The 16,219-nt window shown below is 36.8% G+C and overlaps 4 protein-coding genes across 4 annotated transcripts; 2 read left to right on the top strand and 2 right to left on the bottom strand.

The window, feature by feature from the left end:
- The first annotated feature begins 717 nt into the window (after positions 1 to 717).
- On the top strand, positions 718 to 3,257 carry SAUR21 (ARM repeat superfamily protein). Its single transcript, XM_012976806.2, has one exon. The coding sequence runs from the start codon at positions 1,064 to 1,066 to the stop codon at positions 3,104 to 3,106; it is 2,043 nt and encodes a 680-aa protein (XP_012832260.2). The 5' UTR covers positions 718 to 1,063; the 3' UTR covers positions 3,107 to 3,257.
- A 1,768-nt stretch (positions 3,258 to 5,025) lies between these two features.
- OFP1 (ovate family protein 1) lies at positions 5,026 to 6,391 on the top strand. Its single transcript, XM_012976399.2, has one exon. It carries the CDS (start codon positions 5,145 to 5,147, stop codon positions 6,339 to 6,341), a length of 1,197 nt encoding a protein of 398 aa, XP_012831853.2. The 5' UTR covers positions 5,026 to 5,144; the 3' UTR covers positions 6,342 to 6,391.
- A 3,229-nt stretch (positions 6,392 to 9,620) lies between these two features.
- On the bottom strand, positions 9,621 to 11,454 carry LOC105952756 (2-oxoglutarate (2OG) and Fe(II)-dependent oxygenase superfamily protein). Its single transcript, XM_012976336.2, has 3 exons — positions 10,858 to 11,454; positions 10,426 to 10,750; positions 9,621 to 9,888 (listed from the first exon to the last, which is right to left on the bottom strand). Exons 1-3 carry the CDS (start codon positions 11,331 to 11,333, stop codon positions 9,667 to 9,669), a joined length of 1,023 nt encoding a protein of 340 aa, XP_012831790.2. The 5' UTR covers positions 11,334 to 11,454; the 3' UTR covers positions 9,621 to 9,666.
- Positions 11,455 to 11,770: 316 nt separating this feature from the next.
- Positions 11,771 to 15,459, bottom strand: LOC105953175 (putative serine/threonine-protein kinase WNK5). The gene is made up of 7 exons (XM_012976808.2): positions 14,737 to 15,459; positions 13,885 to 14,150; positions 13,568 to 13,791; positions 13,317 to 13,474; positions 12,973 to 13,225; positions 12,544 to 12,897; positions 11,771 to 12,462 (listed from the first exon to the last, which is right to left on the bottom strand). The coding sequence occupies exons 1-7, from the start codon at positions 14,824 to 14,826 to the stop codon at positions 12,020 to 12,022; spliced, it is 1,788 nt and encodes a 595-aa protein (XP_012832262.2). The 5' UTR covers positions 14,827 to 15,459; the 3' UTR covers positions 11,771 to 12,019.
- Positions 15,460 to 16,219: the final 760 nt, after the last annotated feature.

Here is a 16,219-nt window from a genome sequence, read left to right as displayed (position 1 = left end):
TTTTAAGTTTTAACCAAGCTGCACAAAGTAGACTTCGCCCCTGGTGACGCATAAATACTTGATAATAAATATATTTATTTTTTTATTTTAGTAAAACATCAAATACATAAAGAAAAAATCCACCAAACGCAGATATTAATATATAACCAAAGACCAGGTTGTATAATTGTTAATTTATAATATAATTGTGTGTAATGTAATTGAGAATAAGTCCATGTCAACGTTGCTCACTGTTATCCACTCACGCACACCACCAACCGACTCATCAATTTTACATGCCCTATTTTTTTTATAATTCAGACACATATATAATAAAGTATATATTATGCAAGTATGCAACCCTACCTATTAATTGCTTATGGGGCGAGTCTAATTAAATAAAAATACAATTAAATAATACCCAATCAGCCTTATCCTAATTCCTACGCAACAATATTTAAATTTTATTTAGTTATTTACATCTTTCAGATTGCACTAATTCTTCATGTGAAAAACATTTATCTGGGGCTGTGCCGACTTCCGGCGGCTCTTGTTTGGCACGGTCGTTTTGAATTCCTCACACTTTGTTTTAATTCTTTTAACTATTAGTAATTATTAATATTTATTAATCTTTGTTATCATCGAACTAACTGTAGTCGTGCCAAATGCTCACGCCATCCATCACCTTATAAAAAAAATTAAAATTAAAAAAATCAATATTTAATACCTAATCAACAAAAAGAAACTGCTCAATTATACAGCTTGACTGCCTAATATATTTAGACATGTAGCCTACTCCTCCATTGATTAGTTGTTGCATTTCTTTTCTGCAGATAAAAAAAAAAAAAGATTAAACCTTTAGACTAAGCATCTTATTAAGTTTGGTCCACATTCACAGCTCATTACCTTTGATTCCTAATTTCAATTTCAATTTCAATTGCGTTCCCTTCCAACAAAAGTCTTTTTTAACAACTTATCTCTCTACCTACATACTTCAATTCATCAATTCATCAATTTGTTTGCTTCAATCGCGGATAAATTCATATACTTATATATTTCCAAGTAGATTATTCTGCGGCGGTGGATGGCGGTTTCACAGGAGATTTTTCCGGTGAGAAAGCGGCGGCCGTCGTTGGGGGCGTTTATATCGCCGGATTTCTCCGATCGGAATCTACTCCGAGCGCTGTTTCTTCTATCTCATGAAATTTCAACTCTGCAGCCGATGAGAGTTCTTCTGAGGAAAAGCTCTGCTTCGATCATCAGAAAATCGAAGCTGATTTCGATACTTTTCGAGGAACTTGTTCAGAATCATGTGAATGCTCTTCCGCCTTCTGCTGCTTTGTGCTTCGAGGAGTTGTACATACTTTTGCAGAGGATAAAGGTACTGTTGGAAGACTGTTCCACCTACAGCAAAATGTGGCTGTTAATGCAAATTCCTTCTACTTCGAGCTCTTTTTATCAATTGACTGTTGAATTATCGACGCTTCTCGATATTTTTCCGGCGAGGGAGCTCAATTTGAACGAAGATGTTGAGGAATTGCTTAATTTGATCAGAAAGCAGTGCTCGGAAAAAGTTGCAGGTAATTGTGTGGAAACGAACGATGAAAATCTCAGAACGGAGGTACTGAAAATGCTTGAGAACATCAAAAGAGAAATTGTTCCCGATCATTTGAAGCTCTCCGATATTTTCGAGAGATTGAATTTGAACGATTCCGCAGGCTGCACAGCCGAAATCGAGAATCTCGAAGATGAAATTCAGAATCAGAACGACGACAAATCGAAGTCGGACGCCGTCGCGCTGATCGGACTTGTACGCTACGCAAAGTGCGTGTTGTACGGCGCCTCCACGCCTAGAATCACCACCAGGAGGCAGAAATCGACGGCGGAGGTGAACTGCCCGGCGGATTTCCGGTGTCCGATATCTCTCGATTTGATGAGAGATCCGGTGGTGGTGTCCACCGGTCAGACATACGACAGGTCGTCGATAAACTTGTGGGTCGAATCGGGGCACGCCACGTGTCCGAAGACAGGTCAGACACTGTCCCACACGCATTTCATTCCTAATTTGGCGTTGAAGAATATGATAGCTATGTGGTGCCGCGACCAGAAGATCCCTTTCGAGTCAATGGAAGTTAACGTCAAACCTAACGCCGTTGCCTTGAATAAAACCGCACTCGAAGCAATCAAGATGACCGTTTCTTTTCTGGTCAACAAGTTAACGGCGCAGCAGACGTCGGAAGTAATTGACCGTTTAGTTCACGAGCTTCGTGTTCTGGCCAAGACCGATTCCGACAGTCGAACCTGCATCGCCGAGGCTGGAGCCTTGCCTTTGCTGGCGAAGTTCTTAGGTTCGGAACACCCGAGCCTACAAATCAACGCCGTTACCACCATCCTCAACTTGTCCATACTCGAAGCAAATAAGACAAGGATTATGGAAACTGACGGAGTACTGAACGGCGTTATCGAGGTGTTGAAATCGGGGGCCACGTGGGAGGCAAAGGGGAACGCGGCGGCCACCATTTTCAGCCTGACGGGGGTGCACGCACACCGGAAGAGACTCGGGAGAAAGACACGTGTCGTGAGGGCGCTGCTAGATCTGGCGAGGGCGGGGCCCACGGGCTCGAAGAGAGACGCTCTGATGGCGATTTTGAATTTGGCGGGTGACAGGGAGGCGATTGGGAAGTTGATTGAAGGAGGAGTGGTGGATATGATCGGGGAGGTGATGGACTCGCTGGTGGAGGAGGCGGTGGCGGTTCTGGAGGTGGTGGTGAAACGGGGCGGATTGGCGGCGATTGCGGCGGCATACCATGGGAATGTGGTGAAGAAATTGACGGGGGTATTGAGGGAGGGTTCGGACAGAGCAAAGGAGAGCGCGGCCGCGACGCTAGTGAATATGTGCCGGAAAGGTGGATCGGAGATGGTGGGGGAGCTGGCGGCAACGTCGGGGATAGAAAGGGTAGTTTGGGAAATAATGGGGACGGGAACTGGGAGAGGGAAGAGGAAGGCGGCGACGCTGTTGAGGATTCTAAGGAGATGGGCTGCTGGCTTAAGTGGACCCCAGTTCACTCTCCAGCAGCACTCTACAACTCTTAATATGACGTCAGCCAGGATAGTTTTACCCGCATAACATTTGTTATTATTTTTGTTTGTTTTTTGCAATATTGTTTTTTTGATACATTCATTTGTTCAAATCCAAAGATGGCTTCTAATTGTGTGTAAATGATGATGATGATGATGATGATGATGATGATTATCCCACATTAATCCGTCTTCTTCAATTGTCATGTCTCTAATCAGTCACCATCTAATTAATTAGTTGTATGAAGTTTGGTTTCTCTAGAACTTATAATTATAAATGGAATTAATGAATAAATTGCATAATGGGACTGGGAGTGTCACGTTATTGAACCTTTTAAGTTCAGATTAAGGCAGTTCAAACGGCCCACGCATAGCACATGGAAGTTCGGCCCGTTAGGAAACAGGCTTTACCTACCCGGCCCAAATATTGCTACCCGGGCTTGGGCCCGAAAATGAAAAGCACCTAGTTGATAAAAACAAATGGGTTGAGATCTCAAAGGTACGGTTGTCAATTATTTGTCGGATTGGAACAGAAAGAGAGGTATTCAAATTGTCGGATTGGAAGAGATCGAAAGAGATGTATATCTCCACATTTATGATAAGGGCTAGCTTTACCTTTTTGTCTTTGTTTAGAACATGGGTACAGTTGTACATCAATTTTGGGACGTTATTGTGTTTTGTGCATTCCTTTTCATACCTAGTAGTTGTCTTGCATACTCGTATCAAACTCAGCCACACATCAATTTTGAGAATGATAAGGTCACTTGTATACATATCACCACACCCCATTACTTCTCCACTGAATTCGATGCTACATCTGTTATTTATTTACACCGGACACTTGTTAACCGTACGCGTGTGTGATTATGTGCAGATATTTGAATGTACATCGCTATGATCATTTGCAATGTGGCAAGTGAATTGGGTGCATTCTAAAAAACAGTGAATTATTACTATTGTTTTTTAAATTGATTTTATGAAAAAGAAAAAGAAAAATTGAATTAAATCTAGTACAAAAATAAAGCTGACAGGGGTGGTGGTGCATAGTACAAGATAGAAGCCCCTACATACAAATTCACAACAAAGCTAGAGAGAAGGCTAGATTTTAACAACAAAAGAAGTACCGTACCATTGATTACATCCCAAAGATGATTTCTGCTACTAAAAAAGGCCATGTAATAATTCTGACACTTTGTCATTTAAGTTTTTTTCTTCCTGATTGCATGCAGTGCGCACTGGATCGGACTATACATACATGATACAACATATATAGATACATACACTACACATCTAATTTGATGATTTCATGAATGCACATGTCCTGAGATGGACAAAGACATTTTACATGCAAGTGTCTTATTGATAATTGACTCTACTGCATGATATATATATTAGATATATATATATATAGGCTGGAAATTAATAGGTCATCTATCTATCTACCTTTTCATGTGGCTAGTGAGCTAGCCTGTGACTTGGTTTTGGTTTTTTTTTTTTGTCCAGTTATATCCCTTAGATTTTATGGTGTAAATGTTATAATTATACACATCATAAAAGGCAATTATATTCGCTCAATTAAATAAAATAAAATAAAGAAACAGCACTAAAATTGATGTGGATCGGCATGCCGCATGCAAAACCAATGCCTGAGGAATCAATAATTCATATAATATATGTATGTTGCTTTGTGCTGTTTAAAATGATGAACATGATTACTATCAAACTTACTAGTTCAAAAAGGTCCTAATAATTTTACCTAATTAATACAGAAAACAATATTCTATAATAAATAACAAGAACACACACATAAAATTTAATAAAGTTGTGGTTACGACAAACAGTTTAGGTGGCCTTTTTTATTTAAAAGAAACCAAAAAACAAAACAGGAAGACAAAAGCAAATTGCTAATTATTTTATGACACAAATTTCTTCATGCATGGACCCCATACCCCATAGCTCTATTTATCCAACATTTTTTTCACTCACTCACTCACTCCCACCAAAAAACCATTTCTCACACTCACACACACACACACACAGACACAGAGAAACACACACAATTATCACAGAAAAAAAAAAAAAGAGGAATGGGGAATTACAAGTTCAGATTATCAGACATGATTCCAAATGCCTGGTTTTACAAGCTCAAGTACATGACCAGGCCTAGAAATAACCTCAACACCAACAACAACAAAACCTTAATAAACCCTACTAACAACAACCAAATTACCTCCACGTCATCATCTTCTTCTTCTTCTTCATCAACTGCAGCACCTTCGAATAATATTCCTCCATCAACAATTACTAGCCAATCCCATTCTAGCAGCTCAGACCAAAGAAAATCCTACTACTTCACTAGGGACCTCACTAATTTACAGCCCAATAATTCTCCGACAACAAAGACAACGAGGATTTCAGTTTCAGACAAGATCGAACCGCCAAGAAAATCATCACGAAGAAGAAGGAGCATCAAGAGGATGATCATCAGCCGGCGGCACCCGCCGAGTCATCAGCTCGTTTCCTCCTCCCTCTCCGCCGGCTGCAGCTGCCGCGCCACCCTCGAGTCCGTCGTCTGGACAAAGCCACCGGAAGATTCGACCATCGAACAAAATTCATCGTCGGAACATGAATCCCTCTTGACTGAATACGGCTCCGACCGCGGCCTAACCCCTGAAACTACATTCGACGGCATGCTTTCTTTGGCGGCTAACTCCTGTAAATGCAGAACCCATGAAAACGACGTCGTTTCGAAACCGGACAATGAAAGGATTTCCGATCATCTCCGTCCAATCATCACCAAGAAAGTACAGGAGCCCACAAAGACTCGTCCGAAAACCTCGGCTGAATTATCGGAGAGAAGCGCGTACGGATCACTTTCTGTTAAGCTTGTCAAAGAGGATTTCTTGAGTAGTACTACAAATAATACGGTCAGTCCGGTCAGGCGGAGTTCGCCATCACCAGGGGTGAAGCTCCGTACGAATTCTCCGAGAATAGCGAACCGGCGGATTCAGGGGAGGAAGACCTTGGCGTCGCCGAATTCAAGCTCCGGGAGCGTTACGGCGGCGGCGGAGACATTTGCGGTGGTGAAAACGTCAAAGGATCCACGGCGAGACTTCAGGGAGTCAATGGTGGAGATGATCGTAGAGAATAATTTAAGAGCGTCCAAAGATTTGGAAGAGCTGCTGGCGTGCTATCTCTCATTGAATTCCGACGAATATCATGACGTCATCATCAATGTTTTCAAGCAAATCTGGTTTGACTTCGTCCATCTTCGCCTCAAGTAATTAATTAATCTCCTGTACGTACGTGTATTTTTATTTTTCTATAATTTAATTATATGGATGTATATATATATATATATATTATAATATTAATTATTAATATATATATATATATATATATATATATATATATATATATATATATATATATATATATATATATATATATATATATATGAGTAATAAGTTCATATATAGTAGTTAATTTTGAAGTTAAATTAATTACCAGATTATGAAATTTTAGTTTTCTATATATTATGTATAATTTATATAATTAATTGGTCCAGGATTGGTCTAAATTGTAATGAAAGGTGAAACAATAAATTCTGCTTCTGCAAAAATAAAATTGGACGGAATATTATTGAGGACTTGTATTTAATTGGTCGAATTGGTGGAATGGAGCATAAAAATCCAGGTGAATTATTATTGTCTGTGTCATCTTTGTGGTGCACACACAATATTGATGAGAGCATAAAAGGGTATAGGCGTGAGCCAAATAAAACAACTCCATTAAATCGTTAACGAATAAATTAATCGAAGGTAAGGAAAATTAAAATGACATTGTAATTAGAATGTATAGTTTGTACTTGTGTATGTACAAAGTATTAGTCACGTCCAATTTATGAGCAATATAATTATGTAATGGTGGGTGCGGAAGATGTCAAATTATGTTAATGAGGGTTCACTGTTTGTAGGGGGGGGGGGGGACCTTTTGAAAAAGAGGCCCCCCGTCACCAGCAAAACATTTATACGACAAAAATAATAAAAAATGTTGGATTGTTGTTGACTTGAAAAAGAAATAATGCCTGGAGCTATTAATAATTAATGGTTAGAATGAGTGGGAATTGAATATGGTCAGTGTCGGCGAGCCGTAAGGAGTGACTATATATGCAGTCTGCACTGCACTCTTATACTATTTATTTATATATATCATATACAGTTAAACCTCTATAAATTAATATAGTTGGGACCATCAAAATTTCATTAATTTAGCGAAATATTAACTTATCGATAAATTAATATTTATTAATTTATACATTAATTAATAACTTATTAATTTATGAAATTATTTTTATTATTATTTTCAATAAATGTATTTTTTTAATTTTTTTACATGTATATTATTCATTGTATCATTAGTTCAATGCACTATAGAGCCCGTTTCACAAATGGAAACTCTTAAAGCAACAATGGTATAAAGCGATTTTATGTTGAGTTATGACAAAACTATACCGAAAGTTCTAACCATGTTAAGAAAAGTGAGGGACGGGATTGATGATAATGTGAACTTCAATAAGAAACAAGCGACAATTAAATTGTATTGTATTAAACCTTCATAGATCTATAAAATATGTAATGTACCATGTAATTTAAGAATTATTTTTATGCATTATTAATTTATATATTATATGGGGCTTCTTAAAATTTTCGAATGTGTATTATCTTATAAATTTAGCGAATTATTAATTTAGCACGTTGTCCCCGAGTCGGGACCGGAAAAATTTATTATTTAAGCGAGTTTATTAATTTATCGGGTATTAATTTATCGAGGTTCTACTGTATGATATATCGGGGCTGTGGCTCAAATATAAAATTAAGTCAAAACAAATTAGTTTTGGAACACAATCCGCATTTTCAGGGTTTGCTTATCTTTGTCTCGACCTCATTATCATATTTCATCTACTACTTACACATTTTATATTACCATTTTCTCTATATATCACATTATTCACCTCCAAATATTATTTATTTTAGATGGTGTAAACATGGTTTATATTATATGTGAAATTAATACACATAGTAAATCTTTAACATCATTCATAAGAACACAAACACATACACCCACACTGGCGTGTCATATGTGCAGTGTAGATCGACAGTAACTTTCATTGAGTATAGCATAAAAATAAACGTGTAGAGATTTATATTATACTGCACCGAATCCGGTGTATGGGCAGAGTGATTGTTAATGTGGAAGTAGGTAGTAATGTATTGCATAAGTCCGCGCACACGAGTGGCGGCACTTCTATGTCCGTCCATGTGCTCATGTCTTCTTCATCTCTACCCTCTCTAGCTGCTCTTTTTTGTCCTTTATATTACTGCCTTTCTTTTTTCTTTTCTTTTTTTCTTTTTATATAACTAATTAAATGTTATTTTCTAGATTAGCTTTTAGTCAAATGTCACAATACATCCCCATGCATTTCTTTAGTATGATTAGTTAATCATGATTACAACCAAACTACAAACTTATATTCCAAATTGACAGCAATCTATTAGGTAAAACAAGAGTGCTTTTTTTTTTTTTTTTAATAATTGTTTTGGCATTTGTCAATCCTATACTCAGTCTATTATAACCAAATATTATTTTTATTAGCATAGAACGTAACCCTTTAAAGATTGAAGGCTTTGCTACTCTAACCATTTATCATAGTTTTGAAATCCTTGCTTTTTTTTTCCCTCAAATAATCAACTCAAGATTCGATTGGTGTGATAAATGTGTGTGTGTGTGTGTGTGTACAAATTGTATTATTTGATTGAATTTGTTGAAATATATGAATGAATTATGCAAGTACAAAAATTGAAGCACAAAAATCACACTTAAAGTTGAGTACTTTATTAAAAGATGAAATGAGGTGTTCCTCAATTTGGAAGTTTATTGCGTGGTTCCAATTCATAAAAATCTTGCACGTTGTGTCATTAGATTTTTGTGGGCCAATTGATATCGACCATTCAACTAATTAATTGTGTCATTACATTAACTATTTAGCACTGTAATAAACTAAAGTGTAATCAACCTAATAATCAATTTTCATTCTTCAAATATCTTATCCCTCTGTTACTTTAAGATTTTTCTAAAAAGATATCTTTTTAAATATTGATTTGTACAGAGAAAAAAATGTCTACTAGCGTGCAATATGCCAAATAAACTTTGGCTTAAATTTGTAACTGTGTAGTGTCTATTTTAATCGACTCCTTGTACTTTCATATCTAGCAAAAAAGATTGAGGACCCATCCCCCAAATTACTTTGCTGAAAAATAAAATAAAAGATTGATTGACACATCCATTTTAACCAATATAAATAAATTAATAAATAAGGCTAGTCAGATCAACGGCTCCCATATTCTCAATAATTCATTACACAATGATTAAACATTGATGAACAATTACTAACTAATCTCCTCATATAACCACCTCCTAGTAATTAAGTATTGTATTTATTTTTTTCTTATTCATTATTATAGCAGAAACAGAAGGCAAAAGGAAAAGCAACAATCAAAAGGTTTGAAGTTTTAATGCAAACTTATTAAAAATAGCAGCAATTAAAACTCAAGAAAATATATAAGCATAAGCGTTAAATAGAAACGCGACAACGAGTAGAAAGAAGATCTGGTTTGTGAGGGAAATAATCTTGTCTGATTCACGGACAACTTTCCTAAGATTCGAAGCTGACCACTTCTGTTCTATTGAAAAAGATGGTCTATTTGTCTGTAGGAATGGCTTAAATATTATTTTCCCTTGAGCAGACTTCAATTCTCCATGGCTCCATTCCTGCAACCAATTTTTTTTTTTTTTAAAAAAAAAATTAATAAAGAGTGAGAGAGAATTAATATTTAATTGCGGAAATTTTAATAATTAATAATTAATAATTGCACGTAACATAACCCCACTTGAAATAATAATTATGCAGGCAGTATCTTAAAGTCCACTTATGTAGGCCCATCCGGCAATCCTACGAATTCATAGTATTAGCCTATTTGACTTATGTAATTAGTTGTCCCAGTGTGGCCCATTTATATATCATAGGCCCAACATATAATTTTAAAAGAATCTTCTTTTTTTTTTTTTCCTGAAAGGTTTTAGAAGAATTATTTCAAATCAGGTACATAATGGAAATTAGAACGAATTTTCGAATTATGTCGATTCCGATCAAAATATTTTTGATTTTGCAATAGTAGTTTTCATTCGATATTCGTGGATTGTAATTGGAATAATGCATATACAATTCCGCTTTCGACCAACTTTTCTATTCCAAAAAACTCGAGCTTATTTAATATTTTCAAGCGGACAGTGAAATAAAATTCTCACCTGAAGTTCGTTCCCTATGGTGACAACAAGTGTTTCGGAGCTAGTGTCGAACGACAAATTTCCGTGGCTCGATTCGAGACAAAATTCACTTGGTTCTAGCAAAAGATGGAGGCTCAAAGAGTATAGACTTGATTCTTGTTGGATTATTTCCCCAATTACAGATGAACTTCTATCGTTGATGTTAGCCCTATGGTACCTGTAAATGCTCAATGTTGACGTTGACTCTCCTATGTCAACACTCTCTTCAATTTGCTTTCCCACTATTATCTTACCCAATTCTTCCGCCATTCCTTCCAGTTTTCTTCCCACATTCTCCATTTTTTCGCTGCATATAAATATTATTTTCGGTCAATTTGAGTTTTATTTGACTTATATAAACTCAAATAAAAAAGAAAAAGAAATATGAAATTGGAAATTGGAAATTAATCTGACCAGAAAATGTGATAATTCCGCACGCCGATCGCGGCGGCGGCAGCCTCCTCCATGATGCGGCGGTCGTCGCCGTGCCAAACGATCTTCTCGTGATCGCCGTAACTGGTGCAGCACTCCACCGTTATCCCGAATATCCTTTCGCTGTTAGCCAAAGCGAATCTCAATTCCTCCGTTGCTATTCCGTGATTACTGATACGGAAAACTCCGAACTCTCTGGCAGATCTCAGCAGCCTTCTCAGCGAATCGTGTTCCCTGAATACCAGCGATTCGTAATTGATTTCCTCTGGTTTGAATTTATTAACGTGTTCAGGAAGTTGAAGTGCCGGAATTTGTGCGCTTTTGTCGATGTAATCGGATAGTAACGGATCTGCCGCGGACCGGGAGCCTCTGGCGGTGGGGATCGGCGACGGCGGCGGCGCCGCCGGTGACGATGTGTAGATCAATCGACTTTTGCGATCGAATTTCTTCCTCTCCATCGGAAGATAAATTCAGGTAAAATGATAAGAGGTGAGCTTTGTGTTTAAAGTGTATGGGCTGTGCCGCCGTGGTGGGGGTGCACGTAACAGTCGTCGGAAGCACGTCTACATAATTCATATTTACTGGCGTTGCACTCCTATACTTCATTTCCAGACTCTTTCTCATTTTCAAATATTTTCAATTTTTTGGGCCCGCCATTTTTGCCCTATTTTTAAAAGTAATTTTGTATTTCTGAAGAAGATGAACAATAGGGGAAAATGGCTCCATGAAAATCAGTTTGATCTTGTAAGTTGTAACAGCAATTTGATATATTATACATCATATTGTATTTCGTCAATCAATTGTAACGTGTATTAAATTGATAAAATATTTGTGAAATGCGATACCAAACTACAACAGAGAATCCAATATGAATAAAAGTAATGGGAGACAAACATAAATAAATTATAGTACATAGCATTTCAAAGCAAATGTTTATTACATATTTTGTTACAGATGTGTAGCATGTTTGCTTCTAACTGTTCAATCCATGCTCACATAAAACTCCATCACACCAGAGTAAAAGGTTCAAATGTTTCACACCAAACAAAGCACACACTCACAAAAACAATCTTCACACAGAACCATTATATTATTGATTCTTGATGGAAAAGGAAAAAAAAAAAAAAAAAACAACCCTCACACCTCACCATTTAATAAACCCTCTTTCCTTGGTAGATTTTCCTTTACGAGCTTTATTAGTTTTCTTTTTATCAACAGATGGCTCCTGGAAGCCAATCTGCTCAACCGCCCCAACTGTATTGAATAAACGCCGTTTGTTCATCTCCTCCGCAAGTGTCTGATGCAACAATTGGCTTCGTATATCAACCATCGATCCAGTTCTTACCATTTTCTGCTGGGTTTTTAAATTATAATCCGCCACATTAATATTGCTGCAGTTTCTCGCCATGCTCCCTTCTGGTCCAAACCTTGTGCTTTTCTGTGTCTTTATATTGCGGTTTGTAGCTTCTTCCCTGTGTAAGTTCTGCGCAAATTCATCCTCATTTGCCGAACAGTACTTCAGATTATGGTACTTGTATGAGCAGGCCGAGCTTTGTGAGCTGGCATCATCATCGCCGTTTGTCTCCTCTGCATCAATAATTTCCATTATATATATATATTAATTAGAGGGAAATTCAATCCTGAGTACTTCAGAGAAAATATGGATACCTTGAAGCAAATCATGAAGTGAATTTGCTCGGTCAAATTGGAGGTCGTTCAAGGAGAAAAGACATGGGAGGGAAACCTCAGAGGAGGATAAGGATGATGTGGCATAAAAAGGGTGTTGGGGGGTATTATCGTCATTATCATCGTCGCCGTAGTTGAAACTCTGCTGAGGGTGCATTTGAGAAGAGATGGAATCCTTCCACGACGGGACCAAATTCGAAATTTCTTCGTCGATCATATTAGCAATCTCGTCTGCCTCCCATTCTTTTATTTCCAATTCCTTCACCATTTCTGTAGCAACATCCAACGGGGTATCGCTCGTTATATCGAACGGAAAGTCGATGTTTATACCAGGACCTGAAATTTCCATCACTGTTAGTGATCGAATCTTTTCTTTATTTAATTTTACTTATTACAATAATTGATTCATACCGTTTTCATCAGAAATCTGTACTTTGAGAAAGATGGCATCATCTTCTGGATTCATAGTCCCCGTGATTGTCATATCAATGCTCTTCAAGATTTTTTTGGTAGCAGGGGATTTTGGTGCCTCTTCTATCGAAAGAAACGGATCCATCAAAAGCTCACGAGCAGATGGTCTGTCAGGAGCTTTCATCAAACACCTTCCCACAAATCTACGAGCTTCTTCATCTTCGATGTCGTAAAATAACTCTGGCAGTTTTCCCTATTCTCAAGAAGAACGAAATTATGGTCCCGTATGTTTGTTATGCATGAAAAACTTTCACGAGTTTTTAAACGAATTATCCAAATCTTACCGAGGTGACTTTCTTGTAAATTTGAGCAGCATTAGAGCACTCACTGTACGGATACTCAGAAGTAAGCATCTCCATAACACACATGCCGAAGGAGTAAATGTCAACTAGCTCATCATAGTCTTCTTCATATAACTCAGGTGCCATAAATTCAGGTGTGCCTGATGAAAAAAATAAATCATGTTCTTTATTTAGTATAATTATCTTTATTTAAATTATAAAAAAATCTTAAGAGACAGAGGATAGTGTGTTGCCTATGACACTGTGCGCATGGTGTGAACCACGAAGTATAGCTGCTAATCCCAGATCACCGATTTTAACCTGTCCAAGATGACCATTGACGAAGATATTGTCACACTTCAAATCCCGGTGAATCACTGGAGGGTCGTGACCATGCAAATAATCAAGACCCTCCAAAATTTGGCGGGCCCAATCCTTAACCGCTCGAATACTCACTCGCTTGTACTTCTTCCGATACCTGTTGAGCGTTTACCTCATCTTTAGCTATAGATTTGTTTCTTACAGAACAAAACAAAAATCAAATGTGCGAATTATGAGTCTATGACATTACTCTCTTAGGTTGCCGGATGTGAACATTTCGGTGATGAAGTTGAGAGTTCTTCGTTCAACATCGATCCATGATGTACGGAATTTCATTATAGAGTCGTGATTTAGATTCTTGAGAAGGAGGACCTCAGAGTAAAGCCTCTGCAGCTCATCGGGTGACCTAAAGGCATCGTCGAGTTTCACCCGATTCCAAGCAACTTCTGTTCCAAGAAACTCGTCGAATGCTCTGTACACAGTCTTTGTTGCTCCTTTTCCAAGAACATCTTTGAACTGCAACGATGTAACAAACAAAAATTGCGGTCCATAAATAGATTACTAACCACGATGAGTGTAAAAACAATAATAAGATCTGTTGTATTCATCCCTCTTCCTTTTCTTTTATATCCAGCAAGAAGGCAATTAAGTTTTCCCAGAAAAAAAAAATACACATAATCCAATACATGAAACTATTTTATTTGTTGAATTGTTTAGTTCAATCAACTTGTCTTTACATATGTGACCATGAGCAAGTAAATATTTTTCAATTAGTGTATTTGGTGAATATTTAACATATATAATAACAATTCTCACCAACTGAAAAAGAAAGGTGCATGCACATGAACAACTTGTCCTTAATTTTTATTAGACTACCACCACCAACTTCATCTATAATTTATAAACTCCCAAAAGTCAATACATGGAAGGACTCATAAACCAGACAAACATATTTGAACAAATTTAGATGATCAACACACAAAAATACAAAAGACATTCCAAAGGCAACTATAGTTAAATCAATAAATTCAGAAAAAAATATTAAAAATGAAAAACTTGTAATTGCAGGAAAATCAAACGATACATAGATTAGAAAACTTACGCGACCGTATCGTTCGGATGGATCCATTTCCACGTACAACTGCGTATTTCCTCCATCAACAATGGCTTCCCCAACGATTGTATTTTTCATGATTGAATAAAACCAACTCAGATATATAAATTTACTTCTCCTAATTAAAATAGATTTACTACTTCACACACACTTGAGCAGAACAGAAATTAAAAACTGGAAAATTAATTCAGCTGCAAACGGAAGGAGAAAACAGATGCTAAAAAATCCGAGGTTTTCCTTCGTGATTTTCATATGAAAAGAGGCCAAACAAAAGCCAGAAAAGCCTTGAATAATCAATCCTCAGCATAATCCAAGCCATTCCCCCAACTTCACGTGAGAACTCGTACTCCCGAGAAATCATTGGATTCGAACAATTACAGAAATACAGCGCACAATTATATATATAGGAGTGATGAAAATAAATTGAAATTCAATTTTCTTTGCTTCGGAAAGAAATTGGGGTTCTGAATTTGAAAAATTTGTGGCGCCGTTTTGGTAGCATCGTTTGTGGCTAACAATGGAGATTCCTCTGTAGATTTTCGAGATTGAAGAAGAGGAATTGGAAAAACAATGGGTCAAATAAACACAGAGTAAATAGAAATGAGAGAGTTTTTTTTTGGAGGGCTTTCAGTAGGCCCGAAGGGTTGATGGGGGGTTCATTTTATATGACAAGTTTCCATTTTTTATTATTATTTTTATTTATTTATTTATAATTGGGGTAGATAAAATTAAAAACTGGCTTAAATGGACAAAGTCAGATTAATCATAATTAATTTTCATAAATAACGAGCTTTGTGCGCCACCTTGGCATTTGATGATGTTTTTGACGGCTTTTGAGATCCTACACCGGGTGAAATACACCGGGTAAATCTTTACCATTCATATACACACAAACACACACACACCCACATTGGTGTGTGTAGATCAACGGTAAAAAATCACCCGGTGTAACTTTCACCGGGTGTAGGATAGATAAAACCGTTTTTGACGTATAATACATACAAATATTTAAGTGATCAATAATTGAGATTTGAAAACCTGGATTATAATGGAGGACACTGTAGATATAATTTGTATGAAATAGTTGACAATTCACCAACTAAATGACACTTGATTTTCTTTTTTAATTTTAATTTTTTTTGTAGGACAGAAGATCCAACGTTTGGATTTAGGGAGTTGATTAACAACTCTTATTATTCATTGTCAACTATGATTATCTTATTATATTTGACGTTAATTTTAATTTATTTTTTTTAAATCCAAAAGCATACCCTTGAAATTGCAATAAACATGTTAATTAAAATACCAACAAGGGTTTATCCAACCAATATCTTATTATCCCCGACTTGTTCATTTTGAGGATAGAGATAATCGACAATTAATTTATACCATTATATCAATGTGTCAATAATTGATAGTAAGAATCGGGATTATATAGGATTAATTAATGAATTATGAAACGCACATCGAA

This window comes from Erythranthe guttata, chromosome 10 (genome assembly GCF_056151865.1).
Source record: "Erythranthe guttata isolate IM_541 chromosome 10, IM_541, whole genome shotgun sequence".
Lineage (NCBI taxonomy): Eukaryota > Viridiplantae > Streptophyta > Magnoliopsida > Lamiales > Phrymaceae > Erythranthe > Erythranthe guttata.
The sequence above is the reverse complement of the archived record's forward strand: the minus strand, read 5'-3'. Positions and strand labels throughout refer to the sequence as shown.

What these genes read in the sequence shown, in the direction of transcription:
- LOC105953175 (XM_012976808.2), bottom strand. Translation starts at nt 14,826, where the DNA reads ATGAAAAATACAATCGTTGGGGAAGCCATTGTTGATGGAGGAAATACG. An exon ending in CATCCGAACGATACGGTCGC is followed by an intron (nt 14,151 to 14,736) that starts GTAAGTTTTCTA and finishes ACATCGTTGCAG; the next exon opens with TTCAAAGATGTTCTTGGAAA. An exon ending in ACAGATTTCTGATGAAAACG is followed by an intron (nt 12,898 to 12,972) that starts GTATGAATCAAT and finishes TGGAAATTTCAG; the next exon opens with GTCCTGGTATAAACATCGAC.
- LOC105952756 (XM_012976336.2), bottom strand. Translation starts at nt 11,333, where the DNA reads ATGGAGAGGAAGAAATTCGATCGCAAAAGTCGATTGATCTACACATCG. An exon ending in CGGAATTATCACATTTTCTG is followed by an intron (nt 10,751 to 10,857) that starts GTCAGATTAATT and finishes ATTTATATGCAG; the next exon opens with CGAAAAAATGGAGAATGTGG. An exon ending in CCATAGGGAACGAACTTCAG is followed by an intron (nt 9,889 to 10,425) that starts GTGAGAATTTTA and finishes AATTGGTTGCAG; the next exon opens with GAATGGAGCCATGGAGAATT.
- OFP1 (XM_012976399.2), top strand. Translation starts at nt 5,145, where the DNA reads ATGGGGAATTACAAGTTCAGATTATCAGACATGATTCCAAATGCCTGG.
- SAUR21 (XM_012976806.2), top strand. Translation starts at nt 1,064, where the DNA reads ATGGCGGTTTCACAGGAGATTTTTCCGGTGAGAAAGCGGCGGCCGTCG.